General features: G+C 40.8%; 1 protein-coding gene across 1 annotated transcript; it reads right to left on the minus strand.

Moving 5' to 3' along the window:
- Positions 1 to 4,768: 4,768 nt before the first annotated feature.
- prdm8b (PR domain containing 8b) lies at positions 4,769 to 10,108 on the minus strand. Its single transcript, XM_047380348.1, has 4 exons — positions 9,756 to 10,108; positions 7,465 to 7,689; positions 6,996 to 7,227; positions 4,769 to 6,689 (listed from the first exon to the last, which is right to left on the minus strand). The coding sequence occupies exons 2-4, from the start codon at positions 7,681 to 7,683 to the stop codon at positions 5,431 to 5,433; spliced, it is 1,710 nt and encodes a 569-aa protein (XP_047236304.1). The 5' UTR covers positions 7,684 to 7,689; positions 9,756 to 10,108; the 3' UTR covers positions 4,769 to 5,430.
- Between the last annotated feature and the right edge of the window lie 2,052 nt (positions 10,109 to 12,160).

Raw genomic sequence — 12,160 nt, forward strand, 5'->3', positions numbered from 1 at the left:
TGTCTGGAAAAAGCACCCTTCAAACCTGAGACAACTGGAGCAGTTTGCTCATGAGGAGTGGGCCAGAATACCTGCTGAGAGGTGCAGAAGTCTCATTGACAGTTATAGGAATCGTTTGATTGCAGTGATTAAGTTAAGATACCATCATTTTTGTCCAGGCTTGTTTCATGAGTTTATTTTTTTACATAATTCTGTTAAAGCATGTTTGAAAAGTAATGTCTGACTTTCATTTGTTCATTTTCATAGAAGTTTTATTCATTATGACCTTTGTCAGATTCAAGTTATTTCTGTGACCATTGTGGGTTTTTCTTTCATTAACCGAGGGGTACCAACAATTTTTTCTACGTGTGTATATACTTTTAGAATATTTTAAAGTGTTCTTGATCAATAGTTCTCCAGACTGCCTGAAGGTTTCAAAGTTTTTCTTTGGACATTTTTTACCAATTTTCAGTGACTATGATGGCCTATTGTGCAATATGTGCTTAAAATTAGAAAAAATAAGAATGGGGGACACAATAAGTTTTTAGGACAGTAGCTGAAAGTTTTGTCTTTAAGAAAGAGTAAAAATTCAGCATAAATCTGACACAGTACCTGACAGATGCATCATCTGTGATCATCTGCTTAATATCAGGTTTTCAGCTGAAAGCTCAGGGTAAATCACCTTGTTGGTGCTATAATCCAGCTGCAGGTGCACTTTTAACAGCAGAGTTCCAGATAAAAAAACATTGTTTACTTTTAACACTGTATGAAGATCAAGAGGTCAAATTACAGTGCTGTACCGGTGAGGCGGAGTCCACCAGAGACATTCTGTTATGTGGATTCACTGGGATCATCACGGAGCGAACATGATGTGTAAATTTGTCTCTGTCAGCAGACCTGTAGATTGAGTGCATTGTGGGTCGGAAATAGTCCACAACAGGCGACTGTGTTTGTGTATATTTAGACCAACAACAAATAATGATGAGGCAGCAGTACCCTAATCAGGCAGCAACAGGAGGCGCTGACCTCCTGTAAAGCCTGAAGATCAACTTTACAATTGATCAAGGGGCTACCTGGGAGTCCTCATACTTTTCTGATCTGGACATTTCTTTTGCTGCCTGTACACCTGAACTCTGTGAACTGGTAACACTTTGGCTCAGTAAGTACATGCTTTAGAAGGAAGGTTAGCCACTCCTCTTACTATTTGTTGTTTCACCAGAAAGTTTTCAAATTTGAATTTTTCTTTTTAAATGGTTAACATGTCCGTTTATTTTCTAAAATAAACCAACTACTTTCATGTGGAGGGAGCTTGGAGAGGAGCCAGTTCTTCTTCTCAGGATTCTTCCTGAACTTCCTCAGTTGGAGGCTTCTCCGTGCATTTCCACTGGGTGGAGATTCTTTGGCAGACCCATATTATATATCTGATTTGGTCTGGGAACACTATTTGAACACACACATACTTTGTGTTGGTCTATCATATAAAACCCCAACAAAAAGCAAAGCATCTCCCCTGTCTGCCGCCTCTCTACTGATAAAAGTCGCAGGTCTGAAATACCTAAAACTTTAAATTTATTACATGACAGGGGTCCACTGGGTCAGGCGGAAGCACCAGTTTAGCAGACATTTAAACTGTCTCACGCTGCTCGAAAGTTGACTGATGCAGAGACAAATATGTCGGCAGGGACAGTTGGGGCACAGGCGGCCCAGTGACACAAGCAGAGAAGCACGAGGGCACCAAATATCAGAGGAGTGTTTGTGGGTTTGTGGACGCCGGGCCCTGCCTTCCCCCTTCCCGTCCGTCACATGCCTCAGTGGTGACACTGACCTGTTTGACATGGGAGGTGTGTGTTGATTTAACGTGTGGACATGTGCACCGGTGCTGTAATTTATCATGATGTGAACGTCTTGTCACTGCGCCGGACCCTCTTCTTCTTGCTCTGGTTTCTGCATGTCTCTGCAAAGTCTTTCAGCTGCTCCAGATGGATTTTTTTTTCTTTTTCCAGATTTAGATTCAGCAGCACATTTTCTAACCCTTTACCCAGTGAGCTATCCAGGTTCCTCAATGAGGATTTACTGCTTCCACAAATATGTTCCCCTCCTTAATTTCCACTAAAGGCAATCATTACAGAAACAGGAGGAAATGTTTGAAAAAAACTCTAAATAGTTTAAACTAATTATCAATTTTCATTTATTGATAATTAGTTGAATAGCTTGTCTTCATTATCAGAACTTCTAAAATACATAAAATTTCACTTCTTAGACTTTTTCATGGTTAAGTTCTCACCTGAGCCACCAAAACCAGCTGTTTGAACCTTCGTTGCTGAATCACAGTACTTTCATGTCCTCTCTTACTTTTTACCAAAAGGTGAATTAAACAAAACCTTATTTGGGTGAGAAGACTTCAAAATCAATAAGAAAATTGTGATAAATTGAATGCATAAAAAACAGAAACACGGCATACAATACCAATGGATACACAAATCAGCATAAAGGCAACAAAATTATATACCAGTGAGTCAGAAAATCTACTTTAATCTTTGTGGTAAACTTATATAAAAATTGGATATATCTTTAACTGCATCTAAACATTTTTATTCATTTAATCCTCCTACTTTACATTGTGCTACGCACTAACTGCTAAATCTTACTGGAATAACAGAAGCTGTGCTGTATAAAAAGGTTCAGCAGACGTTTTGTCAAATATATGAGTCCAACAGTAATGAATTATAAATAAAGATACTTTAGCTGAGCTAATTACCAAGCATTTTTGCAGCTGAACTTCTATTTATTACTTTCATTTTCTTTATTGAAACTGCTTTAATATTCAGTCCTCACAGGATCAGTGACATTTAAAAAGGAAAATTATAGTCCTGTTTCATTTAACAACCCAGTACATAAAAATCTTTGTCTCATTTCATTGCCCACAGAGTTTAAAGCTTTAAACAGATTTTTAAAAATGTAGTCAAATTTAAAAACGTAGTTGGAACCCCATTGTTTGTTTTCTTTTTGTTTTCCTGTTTTGTTAAAATTATTTAATCAACATAAAATCTTCCCTCCTAAAAACAATCTTCCACATACACTTGCCTCTGGTGACCTCACATAAGGCATTATACACAACTGATCAGAGTTCTGTTGTCACTTTTCTCCTCCATATTTACATGTTTTAAATCAAATTCCTCCTCCAAAGCTGTTTACTCATATTCTGCATGGCTGCAGCAAAACGTTTGATACATTTGTGAGAATGCTGCATGGATCTGAGGAAAAATTGCAATAACAAAACACTTAAAAGCGATGAGTGAAGAGGATCTGGTCATAAGGGAATGGCCAGATTTCATGATTGAAGATCTTTAGTGATCATACAATTGGCATAGAAGCACCAAAAACAATCAGAAGGAAAGATTCATAGAGGGAAATTAACACATTCGTACCAGCTGAAGTTCTGCAGAGGATCAATGTCCATCCACAGCAGTGTCCTTCATGGATTGGCTCAAACACGTGAGTTGATCCCCCCTGCAACTGTTATGCAACTGGAATGCATCTGAATTCATGCTGAAATCTGTCAAAAGTTGTTTATCCACCATAATGTTTACTAATGTCCTGTGCCTCTTGTGATGTCATCAACCCAAATACAAACAAAGCATAATCTGCGTCCTGTTTTTGTTTTTTTTTGTTTTTGATTTTCTCTTTGGTTCTCTTCATGTAGTCATCTGACAATAGACAGCTGACCAATAGAAATGCACCACTGAATGGTAACTTTCAGTGGTGCATATCACAGGTCGGACAGTTTGGAGTTACTTTCCCTCCCTAAAGACTTTGTATATAAGAACACAATTCTTCTTTTCCACTGAATATTTATTATTTCAGTTTAAAAAGGCAAACTGAGATTTTTAGACATGTAGTTTACATATTGACCACTTGATGGCGACATTGGATCATTATTCAAAGGTAGTTTTCCAGTGTCCTGAAACGTTCCCAATCGGGTCTGATTTCTTTCTTTCTTTTTGTTAATTATAGCCTTATATCATGGGCAGGCTGGTTGTTGTTTATTTGAAGAAAAATTTTAAATTTTTCATGCTATAAAAATAATCAATACGACTCACTGTAACAGAGATCGCTGTTGGTATTTTAATGCAATTCGGGGTCATTTCTTTATTCGCACCTTATGTTTTAGACATTTTTTTGTGTTTTAAAAACATGAAAATTCCCAATAAAATAGTTGAACAAATTAGATATTTTCTCAGAAATTGATCCTCACTTCACCGGAACGTGTCTGTTTATTTCTGTTTAGAAAGATAAAAATGTTATTTCGCTCAGAGATGTTTGACTCAATGACGAAACAATTTTGGGATCATTCCTTTGCACTGAATTTTTGGATTTTATTCCAACAGAACTCCGTCGAACACGGACGGCTTGCATTCTGGATGCCGAAAATGAAAGCAGGAAGAACATAGTGTAATATCGGGTGTATTTTTATTTTTGTATTATGACATATTACTACATAGATGCTAATTCATATTTTAAATATAATTAATGTTACCATAACATCTAATCAAATAATAACAAATTATAACGATAATAACAATATGGTTGAACTTATATGTATATATTTATTACTGTATTTTCATTTAAATACAAAATCAAAATAGGTTAACACTGCTATTTTTAGGATTCTGTGGCCACATTTTAGTTTTAATACAATTTTATGAAGTTAAAATAAAACAGTGCTAGCTATGTGTGAAATGTTCTGTATGTGACATTAAAATGAAAAGAAACCCAGAAATCCCACAGGTGAAAATAAAGCTATTTTATTGTCAATGCATTCAACATGATTAGATAAACTGTCAAGTAGTAAATTTCCGCAAAAAGGAAGAAACACTGAAACTATTCCCCACTGACACAAAATATTACACTTTGTTTTTCAAATAAAACAAATTATTCACAATGTGATGAATAGACTGTATCTTAAATCAATATTATTTAATATCACATGCACTCTGAAATATAGTCTCACATAAAATCCCCAATTTGTGTCCTTAAACATTGCAAACATGAAAGAAAACAATTGCTGTGGTGAAACCAGGAAGAGTGACTACAATTGTAATTCATTTCTATATTTGAATTTGCATGATATAAAATACAACTTACTGTACATTTACACATATTTAAATCTTCCCTTATTCTCAAAGATTCAAGTTATTAATAAATAGATTAGGTTTTTTTTGTTTTTTTTTAAGTCAAAATGCATTTGCTCACAGTCGAAAACATGTCATTTTGTACAGGAGGAGGAAAAGTCAAGAGACCAAAAAGAAATTTCAAGAACGTGTCCAAGGTGTAAATAAGTGCAAGGGCTGTTTTGTGGTTTCAGTGGCCTATCTCCAGTCAGGACGACATAAATCCAGGCAGGTTCTCGCTCCCTCGTCAAGCATATGTCCCTCTGATCATCTGAAAAAGTCAGTTGTGGGAGGTCATGTGACGTGACAGGTGATGCCGCTCACGGAAGGACTCGTTGCATATGGGGCACTTGAGTTTCTCCTCGCGTCGCCGCTTGACCAGAGGCTCCATGGCGTATTCTTTCTTGTGGTGGGATCGCATGTGGTAAACCAAGTCTGAGGTCATGCGGAAGGAGGCGTTGCACTTGGCGCACCAGTTCTGAGCCGGCAGGCAGAGGGAGGTGAAGGAGGGAGGCAGCAGCGTGAGCGCCGAGGGCATCTGGAGCTGGATAGGTCCGGAGTTCTTGGGCCAGAAGGCGGCGGCGCTGGTGTACACGAAAGGGTTCTGCTTGCCAATGCCGCTGGGTACTGGACAGTTGGCGCCCAGCTCCGCACTCTGCAGCTTGGCGGCAAGGTGGTCGGCCTGATAGAGTCTGTTGGAGGAGATGGTGTCACCCACCGCTGGGTGGCAGTCCAGCAGCTTGGGGGGCATCACCAGCGGTGAGATGTGCGAGAAGGAGCGAGTTGGTTGGCTGAAGGCACTCTTCCTCTCTGCACCGCTGCCCTGCTGGCTGACCGACGTGAAAGCGCTGCCCATGGGCGAGGTCTGGGGCGGCTGTGTTTCAGAAAGCACCTGCCTGATGTTAAGGTGCTTCTCCACAGGGTTGCTGCTTGGGCGACCTCCATCTTTGTTCTCAGAGTTGGAGTTCTGGAGGTTTTTGTTGCCACTGTGGTGTTTGAGGTTCTGAGGTAACTTCTTAACCTCTGTGAAGGCGCTGCGCTTGACCTCTCCATGCTCTGTAGATCCAGGAGGGGAGAAGGACCTGTGGTTCTCCTCCAGGCCATACACTCCCCTGTAATTTTGCGCAGAACTTACAAGCGCTTCTTTAGACTTGGAAAGTGGAAGGGCCGATCCTCGGGACTCTCTGTCCTCTATTTCTGAGAACTTTCTTTTCCCCGAGCTCTCGCTGCAGATCTCGGCCTCCTTGTCACTCGGAGAGCTGGTCCGGTTCTTCTCCATATCCCGTGCCAGGTTGTGAAAGTCAGTGGAGGGTTTGTTGCTGTCGTGCGGAATGCTGAAGCCTTCCGAGCGACCAAGCTTTGGGCTGTTCCTGCTTGTGGTTGTGTTTGGTCGCTCTGTGCTGCTCTCTTTTCCGGGTTCCTTGTCAGCTTCAGCAATGCTCTGCAGCCTTTTGGTGCAACGGAACCGGAGGTGGGCCAAAAAAGGGAACTCAAACTGGAATCGCTGGCTGCAGTCTGGACAGGAATGGTGAGATGAACCTGGGAAAAACAGAGATGGAAAATTAGAAAACTGAGGATAAAAATGCTGGAATTCATGCAATGTGGGAATTCTGCAAAAGTGGGTCATTCTGGTCCTCAAGGTGCTGCTGTCCTGTCTGTTTTAGATCCTTCCCTGCTTGAACTCTCCTGAATTCTGCAGAATCTGGTCGCAGGATACGAGATTATCCAAATATTTAAACCAGCTGTGTTGTAGCAGAGACACATCTAACATATGCAGCACACCAGCCCTCCAGGAGTGGACCACCTTTGCTTCTGGCAGCCCAGTTCCGGGTTCAGTCTGCTCACCTTTGCTCTTGGTCGGCGCTCGGCTGGAGCTGAGCAGCAGCAGGTCGATGAGGTCCTTGCCGTACCAAACCAGCAGCTCCTCGTCCTTCTCGATGCGGCGAAGCGAGCGATACAAGAGCTGGCCGTTCTTCACGTAGGCCTCCAGGTTCTGCTCCTCTTTGTCCCGAGCAGACTGGACCAATCGCAGCCACATCAGGCCCTCCGAGGTGCTGTTGGCGGCCGAGGTGTCCACCTGCACAGCAGAAAGCATATTCTTATATTGACTCATAGTCTGGACACTCATTAGTACAAAAAGCCGGATTAAAAATAAAATCTTCGAAATAAAAGTCACTTTAATAAGCAACATACTGAATAACTGGGATGTTTCTGGCCTTTTACATATAAACAGGTGGAGATTAAATGCAATCTCCATTATAGGACTACACCTGTAGGTGTGCACTAAAGAGGCTGGAGGAGGAGGTTTACGCACCCTGAAGATGTAAGGAGCTGTGCGTTTGTCGGTGGATTTCAGAGCGATGAAGGCGATGCTGTCGTACAGCGACGTGTGGCTCAGCACGCACGGCCCGAAGATGGCGTTCTCCGGGATGTCGCACGTCGTGTAGACGCTCGTAAAAATGTCCGTCAGACACTGCTGGACCGCCTTGGCGTCTCCGTCCCACGCCAATTTCTGAGAGCTGGACTCCTCCATGTCACGCTGCGGGGAGACAGAAAAACACGCAGGATTTAACCGCAGATAAATAAAACACACGCAAAGGAGCGGGAGGAGGAAAAAGTGTCGCAACGCTGCTGGATCTTCAGCTTTTATTTTCCATACTGGGAAATTAGTCCTAAATGTGAGATAAAGGAGTTGTTTAGTGGATTTTTGCTTCCCTGTCCCTGATGGTAGGAAATGAATCTCCTCCGATTCTAAATCAGATGACATGGGGCCCGTTTTTTCTCTCCGCCGTTTTCTTTAATTTATTCAACCCTCTGTTTCGCTCAGAACGGCTTTAGCATGTTAATGTCGAGGTTTTAACATTTCACAATTCTTTAAATAACATAATTAATCATTTCAAAATCTAATTATTATTAATAATAATGCACTGACGAGTTTATTAATACAATGTTAAGTATTAAAAAAAATCATTAATTAAAACTAAATAAGTCTCTATTAATTATTCTTACAAATACTACAAATGTCAGGTTTTAATTTATTTTTAAAGTTATATTTACTCTTAGCTCTCTTTTTATAAAAGAATACAGGTTGTTTTAAGCCAATAATATCTGCATTCGCCTTTTCCAGCTCACTGTCTTGTTTGCTTTACTATAATTTAAAAACGAAATATCCCAATAAAATTCCTTTAATATTAGCGACTTGGTTTGCAAACCCTCGGCTTAACTAAAACTTTTTTTTTTTTTTTTTTTGTATTCTACATGCCCATTATTGACTTATGGGAGAAAACTCTTGCAGGTTTCAATTAAAACTGTGGGAAATAATTGAATAAAATGCGTCTTTATTCTCGATTCAGAGCAGAAAAAAACAGAGATTATTCCCTGAGTGGGAGCTGCTGAGGTCTACTGGGGTGGGCATGTCTACTGGGTTTCAAGTGGACCGTCAAAGTCAGCGGTTTCGTGTCAGCCAGCCTTTCTCTCCTTCCTACAAGCGGCAGCGTATGTCGCCTCATTACCATAATCCAGCACTTTCCCCTCTGAGACTGTAATTAAAGCAGCACGATCAGTTAATTATTTCCTTTCTCCCTTCCTAACCTCACAATGTGTGCGTTTAGGCGGCTGCATGTGGCTCTTCATTCCCTCCCTCCTCTTCTCCCTCATTTTTAGGACCTACATGCGGCTAAAAATGCGCACGGAAAGCTGCACCTGATGCACTGCTGTTCGGCATCTAATGCAGCACTAAATACATTCAAAAGGCCATGAAAAATTACAGAAAGGAGAGATGTTTTGCTAATCTACAGATCTTTGCACAATTGGGATTTCTGTAGGCTATATTTAAGATATTTCTGTTAGGGATTGAGACACAAAACATTAATTAGATCAAATAAACCAAAGGAAAAGAAGCAATGGATTTCACACAGATTTTACCCAATTGTTAATCGAAATATTTTCCTACGATCCGCAACAGTGAAGCAGCTCATCCAAAATAAAGCAAGGCTCTCATGTTAAAAGTGAAAAGCTCGGTCTTTTCCCCTCGACACACCAGTGGGAAAATGTTTTTGGACTCATCTAAACAGTTCTTACGCAGAGGGATCGGTTCCTTTTTCGTTCTGCTTGTTTTGGCTTTTTCTGTTACACAAGAAAATTAAAAATACAATTTCGTTTTTTTTTTTTTATAGTTGGGTGTAAAGATAAGTGATTTTTGTTTAAACTAATTTGAAGCGTTTTGATCTACAACATCGTTGCAGGCAGTTAAAGCGGCTCTCAAAGCTGAGCCTTAAATATGCTTCAATACAGAAACAGTTTTTAATGTATTCATATGTATTAATATAAAAAGCCCACACACAGAAGGTATAGTAGCAACAACAAAAAAGCCTTTGGTTATTTATACGCGTTGGATGAAAGAAAAATGAAGAGCTCCCATAAAACGGAAAGCAGCCGCCTTCCCATTCAAACCCGCTGCGGTTGGAGCGGGGCTCTTTATTTCCCTCTAACCCATCTGCTAACGCAGCGCCAGGCACAAAGCTGCCCTAAATCAGCCTCAGCTGAAACATCTGCTGGTTCCAGCTAGATAATATAAATATAGGCCCAACCAAAGCACTAACCTACCTTTACGATGAAGAGGAGCAATATTCCACAAGCGAGTGGAGAGCGCTGCCTCCAAACCCTTCTCAGAAATCAAAATAAGATGTTTTAAAAATCCGAAAACTAGCAGGAGGTGGCGGATGCCAGTGATGGAGGTGATGCTGCGCTCCCGGGCTCCTCCTATCAGAACATCCCCCCACCCCCCCACCCCCCCGGTGCACTGACAGTGACAGTGATGCTGCTGCTGCAGGGCTGCAGATCCTCTCCGGCTCTCTCTGGCAGGGCGCACCGACTGGACGGATGGAGGCAGACAGAGAGTGAGACGGAGTGAGGCGCGCAGATGGGGCCCGGTGCTCTCTGGCTGACTAGCGCACAGACACACACTTTTTGTTTGCTGCACATAATCTACCCAATGAGGCGTGTCACTCTCCGTCTCCTCCCTTTAACTCTTAACTGGCCGACTGTCATTTGATGCGATTTATGGACGTGCGCAGGGATAAAGACCCTCTATCTCTCTCACACACCCGCCTCCTTTCATTATTATTGTAATTCAAATCACAATAGTTGGTGGTCGTATTGGGATGAAGTGACATTTAAGCACTGGATGTTGGGAAGGAATTAAAGAGCAATTTGATTTAATATATGCATTATTATTATTATTATTTGTAGTAGTAGTGTTTAAATTAATGCATTTTTTTATTTTAATTATTAATTTATGGGATCGAACCTAATTTATCTGCCCATGAATAAAATATACTTCCTTGTGTTCTTTAATTGACCACATAAGATTTATTTATTTTCATTAATCCAACTTCCTGTCTGATTTCCACACTTTCTGGACTCGAACCCAGGCAGCACCGGGCCGCCGTGCGCCTCCCGCCGCATCAGCCGTCTCTGCGTGCGGTCAGATCTGCTGGACATGTCGGCTGTTTGACCCACAGCGGGTCTCCGCCGCTGCTGACTGACTGATTGACTGAATGCACTGTGCTTGGGTTCATTTAGGGGGCGCCCGTGTATAATGTGCGCAGATTAAGCGGCGGAGGTTTGGATGGAGAGGGGAGCTGCTGAAACAGCTGAGAGCAAAAACCTGAAAGATGATTGCTTGGAATTGAACAGTTATGCTTTAATTTCCAACGTGATTTTTATTTATGGAGACCCAAAACTAAACTTCTTATAGGGTAAGTTGTAAAATACTACAAATTAGTTTTGGTGCATCGTAGTCATGGCTCGGTGCCTAAATCAGTATGTTGTGCTAAATATGAAACGACTGTAAACATGTAACAACATCATAAATTCGACAATCACCTTCTATACGTTAATGTAAACTGAGCACCAAACCATAGTTTACTAACCATCATCTACTGAAAGGACAAAGCACTCCAAAAATGATTTTCAGAAGCATAAACGAGTCAACTTTGTTTTAAGAAAGGTTATTTTTGCTACTTTTTTTCATTTAAAACATCTGGCTTTGCACTTGTTCCACTTTTATTTTGGTTGACAGAAAATGTACCAGCTTTAAAAATAGATTCATCTCAATAGTAAGGACAAGTATCAGTTGAACAGAGTGGTTGCATTGCAAAGTAACTGAGCTGCAGAGGTAAATGCTGGCTGTGATGCTGACTGCTCTCTAAATTAGTCAGTTCATCTATGCTTTATTTGAAAAGACACAAAAAGTGAGGCCATGACTGCAGGTTTGCCCTTTTTAAATATAACAGAACATGTATAAAATCATGTGTTGTTTGCTTGACTTAAAAAAGCACAACTAAACTGGCTTTGCCTGTAATAAAACAAAGTTATTCAAGGTTTTCTTTAAGCATATTGAAGCCCTAAAGTGTATGTATGTAATTTATTTTTACAATATGACTGAAATTTAAAATTACTTGATGTAGCAGCAAAGTGGTAAACCAATAGACAAAAAAAAGTTGGCATATAAACATAAAATAATATAACTGCACAGCAGAGCAACGATAGGCCAGGTGAATACAGACATCTAGAATAAATACATAATGTAAAAATATTTTTGGATAAAAAGATGCAAAATGTGTAGAAATGTATTTGCATGTGGGCAAAACTACAGAAACATCGAATTTCAGTCAGGAAAAGCAGCAATGCATTCAGTACATGGACATGTGTAGAATAATGAATATCTTCCACTGGATCTCACACATGGAAGCAGGTTTTTCAGTAAAAAGTTGATTCAGACGGTTTAAACTGCCTCAGTTTAGGAGGCTAGGAGCTGGAATGACGCTCCACATTGCATTTAGAGAGCCGCAGCCTGCTGAAGGAGTTTTTCTGTGCAGGCAGGGGGTCATGCATGTGGTGAGCAACATTGTCCAGGAGAGATGTTGGTTTTGGCTAAATCGTCCTCCTGTCTATCGCCTTCCACTTTGGGTGGAGTGGACATCCAGTACAGCTGGCTTTCCTTCCTG

This window comes from Girardinichthys multiradiatus, chromosome 12, assembly GCF_021462225.1.
Source record: "Girardinichthys multiradiatus isolate DD_20200921_A chromosome 12, DD_fGirMul_XY1, whole genome shotgun sequence".
In the NCBI taxonomy this organism is placed as follows: Eukaryota; Metazoa; Chordata; class Actinopteri; order Cyprinodontiformes; family Goodeidae; genus Girardinichthys; species Girardinichthys multiradiatus.

Coding starts and splice junctions, on each gene's coding strand:
- prdm8b (XM_047380348.1), bottom strand. CDS start 7,683: ATGGAGGAGTCCAGCTCTCAGAAATTGGCGTGGGACGGAGACGCCAAG. Junction 7,228..7,464: donor CAGCTCCTTACATCTTCAGG/GTGCGTAAACCT, acceptor TCTGCTGTGCAG/GTGGACACCTCGGCCGCCAA. Junction 6,690..6,995: donor AGCGCCGACCAAGAGCAAAG/GTGAGCAGACTG, acceptor TGTTTTTCCCAG/GTTCATCTCACCATTCCTGT.